Genomic DNA, 21,882 nt, shown 5'->3' with positions numbered 1-21,882 from the left:
CCTTTCAATCTTTCATTGTTATAAATAAACAGCAATTAATGTCTCCTGTTCGTGTTTAAAAATAAGCTTATCTGTTTTCCCTTATGCCTGTGGAGGACACCTTTGCTTTCCTGTGTCTTTTCATTATGTAGCTTTCTTCTCTCTTTAACATGCTTGAATTATATTTTTGAAATTTCTCATGGCAGAGGCTTGCAGACTCCTTTGCATGTAGCTGCTGATTTTGGAAACATGGAACTTGAAACCGTGCTGAAGGCTGGCTATAACTTGAAGATTGTTTACAAGGTCAGTCCATGGATTTCACTCTGTTTAACTGAGCTGGTTGCTGAGTCCTCCCTGTTGGATGAAAGCCTTGAGAGGCAGTATTAGAATTCGTGCAGTTTAGTCACTCAGTCGTGTCTGACTCTTTGCAACCCCATGGACTGCAGCACACCAGGCCTCCCTGTCCATCACCAACTCCCGGAGTTTACTCAAACTCATGTCCATTGAGTCAGTGATGCCATCCAGTCATCTCATCCTCTGTCGTCCCCTTCTTCTGTCCCCAATCCCTCCCAGCATCTGGGTCTTTTCCAATGAGTCAACCCTTTGGATGAGGTGCAAAAGTACTGGAGTTTCAGTTTTAGCATCAGTCCTTCCAATGAACACCCAGGACTGATCTCCTTTAGGATGGACTGGTTGGATCTCCTCGCAGTCCAAGGGACTCTCAAGAGTCTGCTCCAACACCACAGTTCAAAAGCATCAATTCTTTGGTGCTCAGCTTTCTTCACAGTCCAACTCTCACATCCGTACATGACCACTGGAAAAACCATAGCTTTGACTAGACGGACCTTTGTTGTTCCATGTCCAGTTCTAACTGTTGCCTCCTGACCTGCATATAGGTTTCTCAAGAGGCAGGTCAGGTGATCTGATATTCAAATAAGGAAAATAAACATATGCTTTCTCATTAATCACTTGTGATTAGAAAAGCTGGATTTAGAAAAGGCAGAAGAACCAGAGATCAAATTGCCCACATCCATTGGATCATCAAAAAAGCAAGAGAGTTTCAGAAAAACATCTACTTCTGCCTTATTGACTACGCCAAAGCCTTTGACTGTGGGGATCACAACAAACTGTGGAAAAATTCTTCAAGAGATGGGAAGCCACCTTCCCTGCCTCCTGAGAAATCTGTATGCAGATCAAGAAGCAACAGTTTGACATGGAGCAACAGACTGGTTCCAAAACGGGAAAGGAGTAGGTCAAGGCTGTATGTTATCACCCTGCTTATTTAACTTATATGCAGAGTACATCATGAGAAATGCTGGACTGGATGAAGCACAAGTTGGAATCAAGATTGTGGGAGAAATATCAATAATCTCAGATATGCAGATGAGACCACACTTCTGGCAGAAAATGAAGAATTAAAGAGCTTCTTGATGAAAGTGAAAGAGGAGAGTGAAAAAATTGGCTTAAAGCTCAACATTCAGAAAACGAAGGTCATGGCATCTGCTCCCATCACTTCAGAGCAAATATATGGGTGGGGCGGGGGGAGCTCTGAAATCACTGCAGATGGTGACTGCACCCATGAAATTAAAAGACGCTCACTCCTTGGAAGAAAAGATATAAGCAACCTAGACAACATATGACAAAGCAGAGACACTAACCTTGCCAACAAAGGTCCACTAGTCAAACACATGCTTTTCCCAATAAACATGTATGGATGTGAGAATTGAACTGTATAAGGAGGCTGAGCACTGAAAAATTGATGATTTTTAATTAACATGTCAGGAAAAGCTCTTGAGAGTCTCTTAGTAAGAAAATCTAACTAGTCCATCTTACGGAAAATCAGTCCTGAATTTTCATCGGAAGGACCGGTGCTGAAACTGAAATTCCAATAATTTGGCCACCTAATGTGAAGAACCAACTCACTGACAAAACGAACTAAGTTAAAGAGAACATGCATACATTTTTACTTTAACCACCGGGGATTATACAATAACCCCCCAAAACCAACGGAAAAGATAAACACTTTCACTAAAGAAAGGAAGTGCCTCAATCGTGTCTGACTCTTTGCCGCCTCATGGACGACATAAAGCCTATCGGGATCCTCCCATGGGACTCTAGATGCAAGACTATTGGAGTGGGTAGATGCAAGAATATTGGAGTGGGTTGAGTATTTTCCACCCGGAGATCAACAGGTCTCACGCATTGTAGGCAGACCCTTTACTATTTGAGCCACCTTTCTAATCAACCATCACAAGTCTTTCATTAACCAATATAAGTAGCCTTACCGAAGCAAGGCCTCAAAAAATTAGTTTTAGACTCAGAATTGTTCCTCTCCACGGAAATCTTTAGTAAAAGGCGAAAGATTTATACGGTCTGAAGAGAAACTAGAGCATGGCCTACAGCCCTGCAATTCTTAGCGCGGGTAACAGAAACTCCTAGAACAGTGAGAGTGACTAGATAACACCGAGAGCCAGTGCCTGAACAAAAATTTCTAAATTACTCTGTAAACAAGGGTCTAATTTCAGAACACATAGGTAAAAGAAAATTTGAAGTTTTATAATTTTAAACGTGTATGGTGTGCAGTGCACGGTGGGTATGCAAATAAGGCAAGTGGGCGGCCTCTCCGCTCGGGAAAGCTGTCTCCACGCAGCGCCCCTGTGTCAGCACTAGGGGGCGAAGCGGCGGGCGGGCTGGCTGACGTTCACACGCCGCACCGAGCGGAGACCCGGGTTTCAGATGTTTTGTGTATGTGTGAATTTGATTTGTTACAGACTTTGCTGTTAAGTTGAAAAAGAAAAAAAAAATAGCAAGTGACTGGCACAAAATTCATGACCGTGGTTCCTCCCTTCGGTGGGTTGAGTGTTATCAAAGTTTGACAGTTTCCTTTTTCTTGAACTGCGTGGTGGGCGCACAGGTGTTTTGTCTGTCTGTACCGTGCACCTCCAAGATGTACACTCTGGAATATTCTGCCGTTTGAGAAAAATTCATAGCCATGTCCTGTTTAAAATTGGAGCTTTGGATATTCCCAGGGGGTCCAGTGGTTTGGGCTCTAGCTTTCACTCCCTGCTGGTTCCTTTCCTGGTAGGGGACCTAAGATCCTCAAACTGCGCAGGCCAAAAAAAAAAAAAAAATGGCGCGGGAGCCTGGTGGGCTGCCGTCTATGGGGTCGCACAGAGTCAGACACGACTGAAGCGACTTAGCAGCAGCAGGGTTATTTGACAAGTTACCAAGTTGAGTAAAAGTTTCACAAACAGCATTAATTGGGCACCCAAAGTCCAACCTGACCATCCCTTCCCACAGGGATCCCAGAGAGGGTGTCCTGGAGGGCTTCCCAGGAGAGGAGGCCGGTGGAGAGCAGCACGAGGCGCTTGGTGCCTCCTGGGCGTATCTTCCTCATGAAATTTCCCTTCACCCTGCTATGAGGAATTCACAGCTGAATTCAGCAAAAGGGGAAAGCAGTGGGTCCCTACATAACTGGATATTTGAGAGAGAAAAAGAACATTCAGCACAAAGTGCTTGAAAGAGCAGTACATTGCTTCTGAAGTCATGGAAATGCTGTGAATGGGAGCCTCTGGGTCAGTTCCCCCCAGACGAGAGGCAACAGGTCTGATGAAATCTAAGGCTGTGAGGTGTGGCCCACAGGTCCACAGAAGAAGCTGTCTTCTCAGATCCTCGTGCCCATTATCTGCAGCCTTCTGAACAAGGATGAGTTTCTTTGCATTTGGACCTCTAGAGACTTCCTGTAAGATTCCTTTAAACCAACGGAAGTCCCTCTCTTTACACAGCTGGCACCAACCTCATGTGGTACCACCAGACTTTGTAAATATCCAGATACACGAGTGGCCTCTGAGGCCCTTCCCTTCAGTGTCCCTCCCTCTCCAAACTTTTTGGTCTGAGTATTATTTTTGATCACTGGGTGGAAGTTACACATAGAGTCAAAATATCTGGACTGCTTAACCCTTAACTTCTGGCTGCTCTAATCTCTCTCCTCTGGAGAGGTCACATATTTTTTAGAGCTACAGAGTTGGGGGAAACCTCAAAATATTTCCCGGTGCCCTCCATCTCTGCCGTCCTACCCAATCTCTTCTGGGCCTACTTACATCCATTTGATTAATAAAAACCTCCTCCCTGTTGGGCTTTTCTTGTGAGCTTTTGGAGTTCCCTCCAAGGCTAATGAGAAGAATTAGTAACTCTGGGCAGGTGTACAGGCTCTCAGTCACTTTCTGTGGATAAGAAACTGGGCAAGAAAGGCAGTTGTGAAGGTGGAGCAGTCTTTTCCATTCAGTGAATTTCATGAGCTCCACAGTACCTTTAAGCAAATACAAATGTGGTACCAACAATGAATTAGCGGACCCTGAGCTCTGGATCCCAGTTCCCACTGGCTTTGGCTAATATCCTTGACCCCACTCACAGATCTCAAGAAAAGGACAGACTGTCTCTCCCATGGAAGAATCCAGGTTTCTTTAGGAATGGGACTCAGAGACTCCTCTCCCTAGATGACCCAGGGGACTCATGATTTGTTCATTCTGCATATGGTTCTCATCGCAGCTTCGTTTTAGGATTTTTCAGCTGAACACCTGGCAGCATAGTCAGGGTTCTTCAGCCTTTTCCCCAGCAAATGGTCAGAGTTGGAGGGAGAGGAGTGGGACAGGGCAAACTTAGAGCCAGCTGAAGAGATAACAGACAGGAAGCCCAGCAGAAGCTGCAGAAGTGGGGAAGGCGCCCCGTAAACCTTCTTTGGTCATTGATCCCCCTCAGCCTGTCTGATCCTCCCCACACACAGCTGTCTCCCATGAAAGCATCCAGAGCCCACTGAAAAGGAAGACAGTCCTGTGTCTCTTACAAAACCAGCTGTGAACACACATCTGCTGATTTGAATGGAATTCAATCGTAGGCCACACTCCTAGTTAGCATGGATCAAACTGGAGTGTCTGACTTCTTCATCCTGACATCAAATGCTGTTTGATGATGGTTGTCAGTCTGAGGAAACAAGACAGCATTTCACCCTATCATAATTGTTATAACAACTACCATTCAGTGAGCACTTACCATGGGCCAGGCTCTTTGCTGAGTGCTCTGTCATCATTAACTCATTTAAGCATCCTGGCAATGACTGCTTTGATGTTGCTACATGGGAATGGCTTAGGGTTGGTGTCGGATTGGAAAGGGGTGGGAGAATGGCTTGCCATTTTGCTCACAGGCAGAGGTATCTGTACATAAGATTGAGGAAGTATGAAAATCATTTACATCAAAGAATGGAGATATTGCTGATCGAAAGAGACATGGAGGTCAAGACATCCCTCAAAACCATGCCTTGGTGCCACCGTGAAATAGGTTTTATTCTTCCCATTGCCCAGAGGCAAGCACTGAGGACTTCAGCAGTTGCAGGACTTGCTCAACCCTCATATTTAATATACGCCCAGACCTCAGCCAAGTCTGTCTACTCCAGGCTATAAAATGTATGGTTGCTCAGTCGTACTTAGAGGAAGTAAAAGAAATGTATAGACTTCATTTGTCAAAAGCTTTTGTTATTATTTTTAAGATTGAGGTAAAAAAAATGTGAAAGTTTCCTAAAAGAGATGAAATAAAATGAATATTACTGATTAACTTCTAGAGAGTCTTCAATGGAGAATGAAGTTCAACAGGCACAGTGAAGAGGAGGTCCCAATTGAAATCCAAATGCCCACCCCACAGAGGGCACTGCCTTGTGGTCCTCTGAGAAGGGGGACAGTACAGCAAGGTGTCTGGAGTCACCAGATCGGAATTCAAGCCTGGCTCTGCCACCTTCCAGTTTGGGACCTCAGACCAGGTACTTAGTGTCTCTGAGCCTCGACTTCCTCAAATATAAATAAAGGTATTTCTTCATTATAGGATTACTATGGGGATTAACAGTTTAAGTCTTTCAGCAATGATTTGTGAAGCATCCATATGTGCCAAGCTCTAGAGCTCTCACTGAAATAATGTGTGGATGCAGCTTTCTTCTGGGCCAAGCACACTGATACACATTCAGAAAGTGGTGTGTAGTTGCTTCAGTCATGCCCAGCTCTGCGACCCCATGGACTGTATGCAGCCCACCAGGCTTCTCTGTCCATGGGGATTCTCCAGGCAAGAATACTGGAGTGGGTTGCCATGCCCTCCTCTAGGGGATCTTCCCGACCCAGGGATCAACCCTCCGCATCTCTTATGTCTCCTGCATTTCTGGATCTACTCATTGGAGAAGTTTCTGATTCTGGGAAGGATTGGAGGCAGGAGGAGAAGGGGATGACGGAGGATGAGATGGCTGGATAGCATCACCAACTCGATGGACGTGAGTCTAAGTGAACTCCAGGAGTTGGTGATGGACAGGGAGGCCTGGCGTGCTGCGATTCATGGGGTCACAAAGAGTTGGACACGACTGAGCGACTGAACTGAACTGAATGTTATTTAAACGAGGTTATTAATTGCAATCCCTAAAACTGACAGCAAGGTAAGCAAATGTCCATCAATATGGGAACACTGAACAGATCAGGGAACAGTCACACAACATCATGTAAGCATTAAAAATAATTAATTAGGGCTATAACAATTGGAGAGATTTCCAAATGTGGAAAATAAGATGCAGAGAAAATATAGTACAATCCCATTTTTTATAAAACACACAATGACCAAAAAAACTCATATGTGTTTATGTATGTATCTATATCTATTGTAAGTGGGTAAGTAGGTGGAAAGATAGCAATGTGGATATGATTATATGAGCAAGAGAAAAAGCACAGAAATAAACACACAGATCCTACTTACTAAATGAAGTTACTGGAGAAGAGGAGGCTACACAAAAAAAGAAAAACCAGAGAAGACTGAAGTTCTAAAAAGAATTCTGTTGCTGCTGCTAAGTCACTTCAGTCGTGTCTGACTCTGTGCAACCCCACAGACGGCAGCCCACCAGGCTCCGCCATCCCTGGGATTCTCCAGGCAAGAACACTGGAGTGGGTTGCCATTTCCTTGTCCAATGCATGAAAGTGAAAGTGAAGTCGCTCAGTCGTGTCCGACTCTTCGCAATCCCATGGACTGCAGCCTACCAGGCTCCTCCCTCCATGGGATTCTCCAGGCAAGAGTACTGGAGTGGGGTGCCATTGCCTTCTCCAAAAAAGAATTCTTCTTATATATAAATTATTTAAAATACACTCGCTATATAAAATCATATAAGTGTGTGTATACACATACATGTGTGTAAGAGAGGCTGAGATTCTGCTCAAGACCTACTGGCCTGCAGTGATGCTGGGGGACTCAGACTTGTGCACCAGAGGAGCAGGCAGACAAGTGTGAAAGGAACCAGCTAGCAGTTAACACTGGTTATCTCAGATAATCACGATGGTGTGATCACTCACCTAGAGCCAGACATCCTGGAATGTGAAGTCAAGTGGGCCTTAGAAAGCATCACTATGAACAAAGCTAGTGGAGGTGATGGAATTCCAGTTGAGCTATTTCAAATCCTGAAAGATGCTGCTGTGAAAGTGCTGCACTCAATATGCCAGCAAATTTGGAAAACTCAGCAGTGGCCACAGGACTGGAAAAGGTCAGTTTTCATTCCAATCCCAAAGAGAGGCAATGCCAAAGAATGCTCAGACTACTGCACAATTGCACTCATCTCACAAGCTAGGAAAGTAATGCTCAAAATTCTCCAAGCCAGGCTTCAACAGCACATGAACCGTGAACTTCCAGATGTTCAAGCTGGTTTTAGAAAAGGCAGAGGAACCAGAGATCAAATGGCCAACATCCGCTGAATCATGGAAAAAGCAAGAGAGTTCCAGAAAAAACATCTATTTCTGCTTTATTGACTATGCCAAGGCCTTTGACTGTATGGATCATAATAAACTGTGGAAAATTCTGAAAGAGATGGGAATACCAGACCACCTGACCTGCCTTCTGAGAAACCTGTATGCAGGTCAGGAAGCAACAGTTAGAACTGGACATTGAACAACGGACTGGTTCCAAATAGGAAAGAAGTACATCAAGGCTGTACATTGTCACCCTGCTTATTTAACTTATATGCAGAGTACATCTTTAGAAATGCTGGGCTGGAAGAAGCACAAGCTGGAATCAAGATTGCCGGGAGAAATATCAATAACCTCAAATATGCAGATGACACCACCCTTATGGCAGAAAGTGAAGAGGAACTAAAAAGCCTCTTGGTGAAAGTGAAAGAGGAGAGTGAAAAAGTTGGCTTAAAGCTCAACATTCAGAAAATGAAGACCATGGCATCTGGTCCCATCACTTCATGGGAAATAGATGGGGAAACAGTGGAAACAGTGTCAGACTTTATTTTTCTGGGCTCCAAAATCACTGCAGATGGTGACTGCAGCCATGAAATTAAAAGACGCTTACTCCTTGGAAGGAAAATTATGACCAACCTAGATAGCATATTAAAAAGCAGAGCTATTACTTTGCCAACAAAGGTCCGTCTAGTCAAGAGTATGGTCTCTCCAGTGGTCATGTATGGATGTGAGAGTTGAACTGTGAAGAAAGCTGAGCCCCGAAGAATTGATGCTTTTGAACTCTGGTGTTGGAGAAGACTCTTGAGAGTCCCTTGGACTGCAAGAAGATCTAACCAGTCCTTCCTATAGGAAATCAGTCCTGGGTGTTCATTGTAAGGACTGATGCTGAAGCTGAAACTCCAATACTGTGGCCACCCGATGCAAAGAGCTGACTCATTGGAAAGGACCCTGATGCTGGAAAAGATTGAAGGCAGGGGGTTAAGGGGAAGACAGAGGATGAGATGGTTGGATGGCATCACCAACTCAATGGACATGACTTTGAGTAAACTCTGGGAGGCCTGGTGTGCTACTGTCCATGGGGTTGCAAAGAGTTGGACATGACTGAGCAGCTGATCTGAACTGAACTGAATCCATTCTACCAAATGATGGGCTTACTTTATCAGCAATAACCACCCTGACCTTGTGATTAAGCAAGAAATCCACAGCAGATAAACGATTTGTCCCACTGCAAAATGCAAGACTGTGAGGTTCATCTGAGGAAACATAATTTGTGTCTTCAGTCATCTGATTAGTATTTCTCCTTCTTAAGATTCCTGGTTCTTGAAGTGGCCACAATTGTTTTTTTACCTGGTGTTTGTGTTTTAATTATCTACTCTTTGCCTTTTCTTTAAAAGCAGTGAGAATTGTATCCAGCATAATCTTACATTTTTGTACTGTTAGACAACATCAGAGAATTTAGCAACCAACTGGAGTGTATACATCAAGCTGAAATCCATTGCATAACCTATGACTGATTGTAACAATATAATAGATTTCAACTAGAGTGTAAAAGCTGTATTTTTCCTGTATGCAATCATTAATAATGGTAGGATATACTCATAATGCATAACAAAAAATTTTCCTAGAAGTTCAGTCCATATGTGGCTCTTTCCCCTGTAGTTTTTTGGACTGTAAATTGTATTGAATCAAACAAATCAAGAAAGAGAAAGAAAGAAACAAAAAGAAAGAAGGGAGGGAGAGAGGAAGGAAAGAAGGAAAGACACGTGCAGAAGAAAAAGCATGACTATCTTCTGCTGCAAAGAAAGCCAACTTGGTGCCCCCAGGATGTCTGGGGACGGTCTGATGTGCTTCGGACAAAGGACGTTTGGCTTCTAAGTAAAACACATGTCATGTTCCCCACATTCTGGACATTGATTTTGCTTCCAAAGAATTTACTATCCTTTGCTTCTCATTAATAAATTATTGCAAAAATATAGCCATTGAGAATTATTTAAACATCTGATTTCCTTAGTAGCTAAATCAGTGATAAACTAGGTTTGATAAAACATGAGGTACCCTTGCTATTGTTTGCAGTCTAGAGCTACATTCTAGTATGTCCAATTTGGGCTTAGAAACTCCCCTTTAACTTTATTTGTGAATAAGGATACAACCAAAATAGCATCCAAGGTAAGTCAGTAAAACCACTTCCATTTTTTTTTTCATCTTTGTCATCACCGATTTTAAAGAACTCTACAAGCAACCATGTCAGCAATCTGCTGTAAACAGGACTAAAAAAGATGTCACTAGAAACTATAATAAAATTCATCAGGAATTTATAATAACTTGCTACACTGGCTGTTAGTTTTAGTGTATTAAGTACTTTTATTTATTTATTTATTTATTTTTCGGTGAACCAGGCCCGCACTTTATTTTCCAAAGTAGTTTTTATACCTTAAGTTATGCATAGAGGATAATGGGAGAAGGGGTAGAGTCATGCAGCAAGCCAGGCTTTCTTCCTGCAAACTCATCATATGCAAAAGCTTAGGTGATTTGCATCATCTTCTGGCCCGGAGGCCTGTTAACATTTTAAGACCCTTTCTTCAGAAAACTTATTTTTCTCTAAAGGTGATTGGTCAGGAGCCACCCTCCAAAAGCATTAGATAAAGTTGCATTCCTACAGAGCAAAGGTGTGGTGGGCTATAACAAGAAAAAGAATTAACTCAAGGGTCCCAGGTTACAAACATTAAAGCTACTACTTACACCAATTATATTAATCAATACACTGCCAGGGACACAGCAGGTAAGGGATATGGAAACTTGGCAGCAAACATTGGCCCAACAAGTGAAAATCCCTTCACCAATACAATTTCTAATCAATCTTTTAACTGCTCAGAGGAATCTGTATTTAGACAGTTTAGAACATCTCCTGCCTCTCACAGTTGGGAGGCTCTGAGCAATCACATGTGGCCGGAAAAACCTATTCAGGCAGGCTAGAGGATTTCCAAAGGAGTTTGTAGGTTAAACACTGTCACACCCAGGAATTATTAACTGGAGCTGTAAGCTAACTCTTTTTTCAGAGAGAGGTAGTGGGGGACAGCCCCCCGTAAAGTCAGAGGTGTAGGTGAAAGCACAAAGCAGAAAGTAGGCAGACTCTGGTTTTGGGGGTAGATTGCTCGAGAATTTCCAGGGAGACTCCTGAGGCTTGATCCCGCCTTTGTGTATGCCAAGCCTCCTTCCTCAAGACCTTTGCCAGGGGCAGAGCTCGCTCCCCGCATCTCCCCCTTTTTTATTTCTTAAAAGAGCCAGATGCAGCTCAGTCGCGAGCTTCTGAATGTTCTGCCGAAGAATCCTGACAATACAAGGAAGAATGATTATGAGAAGCAAAATTAAAGCACCAGCAGCGATGTATCCAAGGATATTAGACAGAATGTTTTTTCCTGAAATGAAGTTAGAGAAAGTGTGAAAAAAGTCATTAGCTGCTCCAGCGGCGGTAAAATCCAGTTGAGAGTGTTCCAGGGTCTGTATTTGATTATGAAGTTTCCCTAAGTCCAGGCCAATGTCAGAGCTGTTCCAAACACCTGAGATATGATTTTTGATTTTTTTCCCATTCATAATCTGTCTCGTTTACCTTTAAAGATGTCACACATATCCACCGGTAATCAGCGTGGCAAGACAGAGCCATTTTCACTTTTAAAGCCTGTAACTCGGTCCCAATATGCATTATTGCCTCTTCTAAGGCGTCTACTCTCATCTCCAATTTTCTATCTATAACTTCCTGTGTTGCTAGAGTTAAAGAGACATTTTTAGACATAGCATCAACATATTGGGCGGTATGCACTTGTTGAGTCAATGATATTGCTGCCACAGTAACAGAAGTAATTGCTGCTATTAAAGCTGATATTCCTAAAATAAGTACCCACAAATTGTCATGATCACATTTAATCTTGTAGTTGTTGTAACACAGCAAGACTATAGTTATATGAATAAGTGGTTACATCATAAGATAAGGTGGACGTTGTAACACTACAAAGGAGCAGACATTATATTGAGGGTTTAAACAAGATGAGAGCATGCATTGTTCACAAGTCACTACATTGGGTCCACCAGTGAAAGTCACATGTACATTAAGTTTTCCAGAATCGTTGGTAAAGAGAAAAACATAAGGAGAGGGTAGATGAGCCAAAACAGAATAAGTAGAATTATTTTCTGGTTGGAGTTCGCGCTGCAGCAGCCCCGTCGGTCTCGCTGGGATCTCGATGTTTATCTTGCCTCCCCTTCCAGTGGGCTTCTCTTTTGTGTTGGAAGCAATGGGGGAACTGGATGTCTGGGGGTCTGCAACATGGCGAATCAACCTGTCCTGGATCTAAATTGGAGAATCTGCATCCTTCGAATTAGCCTGTTCCGGGCACCACTTGCCGGGGTCCAGCCCCAGTGGATCCAGGGAATTCGAAGTGGGGACAGCGTCAGCGAGGATCAGGAAACAACTGCTTAATTAAACTTTAATTAAGGATATAAAGAGTAATAGAATAAGGATAGCTTAGTGAGGAAATTCAGTGGAGAAAAGAGGCTGAATAATTCAGACAGAAGGTAAGAGAAAGAACGACATGGTGAGACCAAGTTTCGGTGAACAAGGCCCCTGTATTAAGTACTTTTATATAAAAGTATGGTTTAAAATATTAGAAAGTTATATGGAAAATTTTTCAAAGGGTTATTGAAAGGTACAATGAAAGGTACATTGGAAAATCTATTTCCTGCTGTTTAGAAAAATGATTATTGCTTTACTTTTTCAACAGTTAATCTAGGCATTACCTTCAAAGATCCTTGCTTATTTCTTTTGCTCCCTTCCTTTCTAGTTTCCTTTCCTCTTTTTTGTTCCTAAAATTGTTCTGCTGTAAAAATTTGCCATTTTTCTACTCTTTCTAGGATGTCTATGTATAATGAACAGGATATTCACACATAACATAGTCAATAAAGCAGAAATAGATGTTTTTCTGAAACTTTCTTGGTTTCTCTATGATCCAACGGATGTTGGCAATTTGATTCTGGTTCCTATGCCTTTTCTAAATCCAGCTTGAAGATCTGGAAGTTCACGGTTCATGTGCTGTTGAAGCCTAGCTTGGAGAATTTTGAGAATTACTTTCCTAGCCTGTAAGATGAGTGCAATTGTGCGGTAGTTTGAGCATTCTTTGGCATTGCCTTTCTTTGGGGTTGGAATGAAAACTGACCTTTTCCAGTCCTGTGGCCACCGCTGAGTTTTCCAAATTTGCTGGCATATTGAGTGGCATATTGAGCACTTTCACAGCAGCATCTTTTAGGATTTGAAATAGCTCAACTGAAATTCCATCACCTCCACTAGTTTTGTTCATAGTGATGTTTTCTAAGGCCCACTTCACTTTGCATTCCAGGATGGCTGAGTGAGTGATCACACCATCTTGATTATCCAGATCATGAAGATCATTTTTGTACAGTTCTTCTGTGTAGTCTATCCTTTCTGAAATGGACCTACATTGGACAAACCTGTATCTTGATATTAACATCCCAATTTTAATTGAGATAAGTTGTTAATAATGTTTATTCCCAACAATAAAACATATATTTTAAAATGCAAATTATTTATTTTTTTGAAAAGACGATAAATTCACATGGTCCAAGAATTTACAAATTAGTAAATGTTTTCCAGTAAACATTTCCCATCCACCCACACCCTCTATTGTCTGGTTCTCACGCTATCCTTGCATACATACCCATTATTATAAATTTCTTCTTTTCTTCCCAGAGTTTCTTTATGTATAAACAGCAAACATAAATATATTATACCTTTAGTCTATTCCTCCATCCTTTTTTTACAATAGTATATACATATATTGTCCTATATTGAGTGCTGCACTCAATATGCCAGGAAATTTGGAAAACTCAGCAGTGGCCACAGGATTGGAAAACATCAGTTTTCATTTCAATCCCAAAGAAGGACAATGCCAAAGAATGTTCAAACTACTACACAATTGCACTCATCTCACATGCTAGGAAAGTAATGCTCAAAATTCTCCAAGCTAGGCTTCAACAGCATGTGAACTGAGAACTTCCAGATGTTCAAGCTGAATTTAGAAAAAGCAGAGGAACCAGAGATCAAATTGCCAACATACATTGGATCATAGAAAATGCAAGAGAGTTCCAGTAGAGCATCTACTTCTGCTTTATTGACTATGCCAAAGTCATTGACTGTGTGGATCACAATAAACTGTGGAAAATTCTTTAAGAGATGGGAATACCAACCACCTTACCTGCCACCTGAGAAACCTGTATGCAGGTCAAGAAACAACAGTTAGAACCGGACATGGAACAATGGACTGGTTCAAAATCTGGAAAGGAGTACGTCAAGGCTGTATTTGTTAAATATAAGTATTTATTTAATATATATATGAATATAAGTATTTATTTAACTTATATGCAGACACATCATGTGAAATGTTGGGCTGGATGAAGCACAAGCTAGAGTCAAGATTGCCAGGAGAAATGTCAATAACCTCAAATATGCAGATGACACCACCATTATGGCAGACAGCAAAGAGGAACTAAAGAGCCTCTTGATAAAAGTGAAAAAGGAGAGTGGAAAAGTTGGCTTAAAAATTAACGTTCAAAAGATGAAGATCATGGCATCTGGTCCCATCACTTCATGAGAAATAGATGGGGAAACAGTGGAAACAGTGACAGAGTTTATTTTCTTGAGCTCCAAAATCACTGCAGATGGTGATTGCAGCCATGAAATTAAAAGACACTTGCTCCTTGGAAGAAAAGCTATGACCAACCTAGACAGCGTATTAAAAAGCAGAGACATTACTTTGCCTACAAAGTTCCTTCTTGTCAAAGCTATGGTTTTTCCAGTAGTCATGTATGGATGTGAAAGTTGGACTGTAAAGAAGGCTGAGCACCAAAGAATTGATGCTTTTAAACTGTGGTGCTGGATAAGACTCTTGAGAGTCCCTTGGACTGTGAGGAGATCTAACCAGTCCATCCTAAAGGAAATCAACCTGAATATTAGTTGGAAGGACTGATACTGAGGCTGAAGTCTAATACTTCGGCCACCTGATGCAAGGAGCTGACTCATTGGAAAAGACCCTGTTGCTGGGGAAGACTGAAGGCAGGAGGAGAAGGGGATGATAGAGGATGAGATGGTTGGTGGCATCACTGACACAATGGGCATGAGTTTGTGCAAGCTCTGGAAGATGGTTAAGGACAGGGAAGCCTGGCGTGCTGCAGTCCATTCGTTGCAAAGAGTTGGACAGGACTGAGGGACTGAACGACAACACATTGTCCTATATTTAGCATTTTCCCCGTACCAGTATAAAGCAGTATACTTTATGTATAAGAATATAAGCACATGGAGAGAGTTTCTTCTTTTGTTACAGTTACATAATGGACTGTGGTGGGAACATAACACAAGTTGTTTAGTTTCCAGCTAATGGGCATTTAAATTATCCTTATATGCTTATGATAAGTCACTTCAGTTGTGTCCAACTCAATGCAACCCTTTCGTCTATAGCCCACCAGGCTCCTCTGTCTGTAGAATTCTCGAGGCAACAGTACTAGAGTGGGTTGCCATACCCTCCTCAGGGCATCTTCCCGATCCACCCAGAGACTGAACTCATATCTCCTATGACTCCTGCATTGGCAGGCGAGTTCTTTACCACTAGCATTATCTGGGAAGCTCAAATTGTTCTTAACCCTTTGCTATTATAAACAGAACTACAATGAATAAATTTATATGTGTCTAAACTTGCTTTTTAAATTTATTTAGATATTTTAATTGTAAAATATATTCAATATAAGATGTACATCTTAACCATTTTGATTTTCTTATTTTATTAAAAAAAATTATTTAGCTATTTATTGGCCTCTCTGTGCAGCATGTCAGATCTTAGTTCCCTGAACAGGGATCGAACCTACGCTCCCTGCATTGGTAGCATGGAATCTTAATCACCAGACCACCAGGGAAGTCCCCATTCACCATTTTTAAATGTCCAGTTCTGTAGTGTTAAGAATATTCACTTTGTTATATAGCCAACCTCCAGAACGTTTTCATCTTACAAAACTGAAACTCTATAAACTATAACATTCATTTCTTCCTCTCCTAGCCCCATTCTACCTCCTGTCTCTGAATTTGATGGCTCTGGGCACCTCATCTAGGTGGAATCATATGATATAGTCCCTTTTGTGACTGTGTACTCAAGGCTCAACCAAGTTGCAACATGTATCAGAATTTCCTTACTTTTTAGGGTCGACTCTGCCTCTTGAGAAATTTGTATGCAGGTCAGGAAGCAACAGTTAGAACTGGACATGGAACAACAGACTGGTTCCAAATAGGAAAAGGAGTACGTCAAGGCTGTATATTGTCACCTTGTTTATTTAACTTCTATGCAGAGTACATCATGAGAAACGCTGGACTGGAAGAAACACAAGCTGGAATCAAGATTGTTGGGAGAAATATCAATAACCTCAGATATGCAGATGACACCACCCTTATGGCAGAAAGTGAAGAGGAACTAAAAAGCCTCTTGGTGAAAGTGAAAGAGGAGAGTGAAAAAGTTGGCTTAAAGCTCAACATTCAGAAAACGAAGATCATGGCATCCGGTCCCATCACTTCATGGGAAATCGATGAGGAAACAGTGGAAACAGTGTCAGACTTTATTTTTCTGGGCTCCAAAATCACTGCAGATGGTGACTGCAGCCATGAAATTAAAAGATGCTTACTCCTTGGAAGGAAAGTTATGACCAACCTAGATAGCATATTCAAAAGCAGAGACATTAGTTTGCCGACAAAGGTTTGTCTAGTCAAGGCTATGGTTCTTCCTGTGGTCATGTATGGATGTGAGAGTTGGACTGTGAAGAAAGCTGAGCACCGAAGAATTGATGCTTTAGAACTGTGGTGTTGGAGAAGACTCTTGAGAGTCCCTTGGACTGCAAGGAGATCCAACCAGTCCATTCTGAAGGAGATCAGCCCTGGGATTTCTTTGGAAGGAATGATGCTGAAGCTGAAACTCCAATACTTTGGCCACCTCAGGCGAAGAGTTGACTCATTGGAAAAGACTCTGATGCTGGGAGGGATTGGGGGCAGGAGGAGAAGGGGACGACAGAGGATGAGATGGCTGGATGGCATCACTGACTCGATGGACATGAGTCTGGGTGAACTCCTGGAGTTGGTGATGGACAAGGAGGCCTGGCGTGCTGCGATTCATGGGGTCCCAAAGAGTCGGACACGACTGAGCGACTGATCTGATCTGATCTGAAGTTTCCCTTGTAAATATACCACCTTTTGCTCATCCGTGAGTGGACATTTGGGTTGCTTGCACCATTAAGCCGTGTTGTATATTTGTTTTTAAAGATGGCCAGCTTTATATCTTGCAAGTGACGCAATTCTGCAGGCTCAACCATGGAGGGGCTCGGGTGACCACCTGTTAGGTCCCAGCTTTCCTGAAAAGATATAAAGAAGTCATTGTGCGGCAGCTCTGCTAGGTACTCACACTCACTCACAATCACATCTTTGTTCAATTCTTGCATCTCTTCTGTGAGGTGGATGGAATTATCCCAGTTTTTAAGAGAAGACTTGGGAGGTTTTTGATGACATCAGGGCCATTGTAAGAGGCGGCTGAGCATCAAAGCCAAAGCTACTGGCTGCTTGGCTCCCCAGCACTTCTAGAAGTTGCAGTTTTTCCTTCCAGATCTCTACCCTCACTGGTCATGAGCTCAGGGCATCCCTAATTCCCATTGCAAGGCTGCATCCTCCCTAGTCTATTTTAGGACCACACATTTCATGTTTGTGGATTCTGAAGTGGTGAAATGTTATTTTGCTTGTCTCTGTATGTCAGTTTTCTTTTTCTGAACATAAAAGTAATACAGTTTGGAAAACATGTTTGTTACAGTTTGTGGAGGAAAACAAAACCAGCCATATTTCCATCACTTAGGTGAAATTCCAGTGGTGGCTCATTAACTTCCATTAACATTTAGTGCTAGTATTGGTTTGGCCAAAGAGTTCAATTAGGTTTTTCTGTCACGATATCTTACAGAAAACCCAAAGGAACTTTCGTCCAGCCCGATATTAACATTTAGCGTTAGTAGCTTCTCGTGCTTTCTTTTTGTACTTTGTTCTACTTTTTCATTAACAACACCTCCAGGGCAGTCTGGTGAGTAGAGAATCCATAGCATTGGGCAGGGAACTTATGTTGGGCCCCTAACGCAAGTGGATTGAATATTGCAGTGAACATGTCTCTGCTACAGCTCGATTCTCTTTTCAAAACAAAAGCCACAGTTTCCTGGGCCTCATGATCTGTTTTCCAGGTTTCCTTTCTCCTCCTCCCTCTTTTCTCATCAGGTCTGGTGCCTAGTTGGCATCCAGGATGTATGTAATTAATGATAAAAACTCTCTTTTCTCCCTGTTCCCATGATTTTTACCAAAGATAAGTGACTGTTTCTAAGACTGAACGAAGGTCTGGACTGGCCCTAGAGCTCAAATGGTAAAGAATCTGCCTGCAATGCAGGTGACCTGGGTTCGAGCCCTGGGTCGGGAAGATAATGGCTATCCATTCCAGTGTTCTTGCCTGGTCTATCCTGTGGAGCCTGGTAGGCTATAGTCCGTGGGGTCACAAAGAGTCAGACACGACTGAGTGACTAACACATGCACACACTGGATGGAAAAGAAGGAGCCAAGTTTTGGGGTAAAGTTGACTTTCCCTGTCCTCTCAGCCTTTGGTGTCACAAAGCTCCCAAGAGGGCCACGCACCCTCAACAGCACAAGTATCTGCATTTCTACTCCAGCCATGCTCCCTGCAAAGGTTTTCCTATGAGCTTGAAACCTCTGGCTCTCAGAATGCTGCCTTTCCCAAATAGGCTAATTATGGTGATTCAGACGGCTTTACAAGCCAGAATTTAGAGAGCATACAATTAGATGCTTGCTAAATGCCTGCAGAATGAAGTTCTTCTTAATTTCATTACTATCTCTTTTGATTAGAAGCTGATTACTTTCAGCTCTAATTTTCAGGTTCACCTGGGTCTCAGTGTCTGGACTAGCAGACAAATCATTTGAATTGGTGGGAGTTGCATTTCACAAATACTCAGCCGTATGAAAGACTTATCAGGATAAGTTTTTGGATCTCTAAGCATAGAAACATGGGTTTTTGAGGTTGGAACTTCTTCCGAGGTTATTTCTTTTCTTTCTTTCTTCTTCTTTTTTTTAAGGAAAAATATTTATTTGTTTATTTGGCTGTTCTGGGTCTTTGTGTGGCATGTGGGATCCAGTTCCCTGACCAGGGATCAAACCTAGGCCTTTTGCACTGGGGACGGGGAGTCCTAGCCTCAGGACATCCAGGGAAGTGCCTTCTGAGATTCTTTCTGACCATTCATTTTAATCATCTTCAGGGTCTCTGAGCAGACTTTCCACGGGTCCTTTGGAAAGCAAATGAGAACCAGCATCTTTTGCTTGGGGAAACAGTATAGATGTGTGGCTTGTGCACTGCACAAAATCTAGGGGAACTTGAACTATATCCACCTTGACAAAGGTATGCCATTTGTAATTTGTATGAGGCGCCATATGGGCTCCAAGGATTTATGCCCCCAAATTATGTCTAAAACCTCCTTTATTGCTCATTCCAAGGGCTTCTCAGGTGGCGCTGTAGTAACGAATCCACGTGCCAATGCAGGAGACACAGGAGATGGGGGTTTGATACCTACATCGGGAAGATCCCCTGGAGGAGGGCATGGCAACCCACTCCAATATTCTTACCTGGAAAACTCCATGGACAGAAGAGACTGGCAGGTTACAGTCCATAGGGTCTCAAAGGATCCAACATGACTGAGCAACTGAGCATGCATGAATGATTTGGTTAAGATTCCAACCCCTCATCTTTGTTTAAAAGTGATATGATAGAATAGAAAAATCTCTGGATAGGAGTCCAGGAAGTTGAATTCTACATTGTTTTAGTGTTACCATTATTGATATTTATTCTGAATAAAATTCATCCCTTTTCTGTTTTATTACTCCACCCTCTTCAATAGATGGCCTTCACTTGCTGATCTACTGTGGCTCTTTGGGCTCCTGGCATCATGTCAGCATTCCACTTGGGGAGGAGGAGGGAAGGAAGGGGAATGACACCCCTCTTCTCTTTAAGGATACTTCCCAGAAGTTGCATGTGCTGCTTCATTTACATGACGCTGGCCAGTACTTAGTTCACATACGGAAATACTTGGGTGGCCAAATGCCCAGCTAAAATCAGGAGATCTGTTTTAGAAGAAAGGAGGAAAGGCAATTTGGTGGGGGAAGTAGGCATGGGATATTAGCTAAAGTCTGTGCCACAGGTGGAGTTAGCTTTTGGAGGAGAAATGTGTGTGATCACATTATTTATTTGCTGAGGACTTCCCAGTGCAGTGAGCCAGAGTGACCCCTGCCAATCTTAGAGAAATGCATTGATGAACTATACTACTGAGGATACATGTATTCTAGTAAGAAACCAATAATGAAAATGATCGTGACCATTAGTAAAGGTCAGTCCTATCCACGTCTCAAATGTTTGACATTTTTATGTGCTGCACAGAAATGGTGAAGCTTTTGTTAGGTGGGGATAGAAGAGCTGAAATAGCAGCCAGTGATTATTCAGATACCTTAGGAATCCTAAGTTAAAAGTTGTTAAAATCAAATCTTTTGCTTTATATTTTTATTAGATATTATTCCTACTTAGAGTTTTGCAGTTTGCAACATACCACTGTGCTGGCTGTTCAGTACTCAAGTATTCTGCAATGGTCATGCAAACCTTATTCATCTTGAGAATACAAAAACTGGTCTCCAGGACATTCCTCTGCCTTCTTGCATCAGTATTCCCTCCGATAGCTGCCACTCATGTAGCATCTCAATAGAATTCCCACCCCCACCCCCCCACCCCACCAACAACCACCCTCCACTGTCCTAGACTGAATCCCTGGTCCAATAGGCTGGAGCCAGAATTTAGGTCCTAGTCCCTCTTCCCCTGAAGAACCTCACGCCTGGATTGATGTCTAATTTGCCAATGCTGAGAAATGTCCCCTTAAGGCCTTTTAAGGCAGAATGCACTGATTTGCCTTTTTGCTCACAGTACTGTTTAATTGGCTCAATAATCCTGGTACATTGGGATTATTTCAGAGTCCACTCTGTCCTCCCCAGACTTTTCTTATTTGCCTTTAAGACAAAGCAAACTTGACAAAGTTGACAACGCTTGACAATTAGAATTCTGTTTAATCGCTCTTTTTCCTCTGATTTCTATTCCCTCTTCTTTTTCCTCTCCCTCTTTGTCTAGCCTCACTCTCACTTTCTTAGATCATCACTATGTTTAATTGAGGATGACTTTCCCAGGTTCCATCTTTTTGCTTGTTTTTTAAATGGTTGTTTCCACATTTTCTTCAAAAACAGTAATATTCACTGGTTCTATTTTTAATTCCTGTTAGCATTTTTAGATTCTTTCTCCTAGATGAGAATAAATCATTTTTCTACCAGAAGAATAAGGCCTCTTTCCTTGCCAATCTTTAAGATTGGAGAATTAGATGAACTTTGAAAATCATAAATAATGCACGCCTATAGCTGGTGATGTAGACCCACAGAAAATGCTAAGAGTTGTTAACCCCTGGTGACAACTGGGATCCTGAAGTCTGGAGTTGGAGGAAGACTTATTTTTTTTTAATATATATCCTTAACATTTTTTAAACCAAAGTTATTTATTATTTTATTATTTTAAACTTTTTGTTATTAAGTTTATATCCTGACCTAATATAAAATGGTTCCTAATGAGAAAATTAGAGAAACCATCGAAATTTCCTCTCTGTCTCATATCCATTTACTCATCTACCTAACCACCTAATCATCATCATTAAATTCAATGGTTCAAATGGGAGCTTCCTAACATCTGGCTTATGCTATTTTAATTTCCACCAGTTCTGGCTTATGTTATTCCCGCAAATAGTGCAGTGCTTTATGGATGAGCTATTAATGCTTTTACTGCCTGTTGAAAAAGACCTGGGCTTTCCAAATCCCTGGCCCTTTCTGTGGAAGCCTGAAGGACAGCCCAGTCCTGGAATGCACACAGCAGGCATGCTTCCAGAGAAATGAAAGTGCTGTAGTGCAGAGTTGAGAGCAGAGGCGTTTTGTAGCCTTCTC

The 21,882-nt window shown here is 42.2% G+C and overlaps 1 protein-coding gene and 1 non-coding gene across 2 annotated transcripts in view; one reads left to right on the top strand and one right to left on the bottom strand.

Annotated features, from left to right (window-relative positions):
- Positions 1-21,882, top strand: part of ANKDD1B (ankyrin repeat and death domain containing 1B) — a 74,397-nt gene that overhangs the window by 47,264 nt on the left and 5,251 nt on the right. Inside the window, 3 exon segments of the mRNA XM_086319063.1 lie at positions 196-282; positions 2,514-2,724; positions 3,622-3,721. Coding sequence (XP_086175189.1) covers positions 196-282; positions 2,514-2,724; positions 3,622-3,721 — 398 coding nt within the window.
- Positions 2,257-2,372, bottom strand: LOC147365426 (U5 spliceosomal RNA). The gene has a single exon (XR_015135608.1). It is a non-coding gene; the product is annotated as a U5 spliceosomal RNA (small nuclear RNA).

This window comes from Bos grunniens, chromosome 10, assembly GCF_055505025.1.
Source record: "Bos grunniens cultivar Pamir isolate PY7600 chromosome 10, Bosgru_T2T1.0, whole genome shotgun sequence".
In the NCBI taxonomy this organism is placed as follows: domain Eukaryota; kingdom Metazoa; phylum Chordata; class Mammalia; order Artiodactyla; family Bovidae; genus Bos; species Bos grunniens.
Note: the sequence above shows the minus strand (reverse complement) of the source record. Positions and strands in the feature narration are given on the sequence as shown.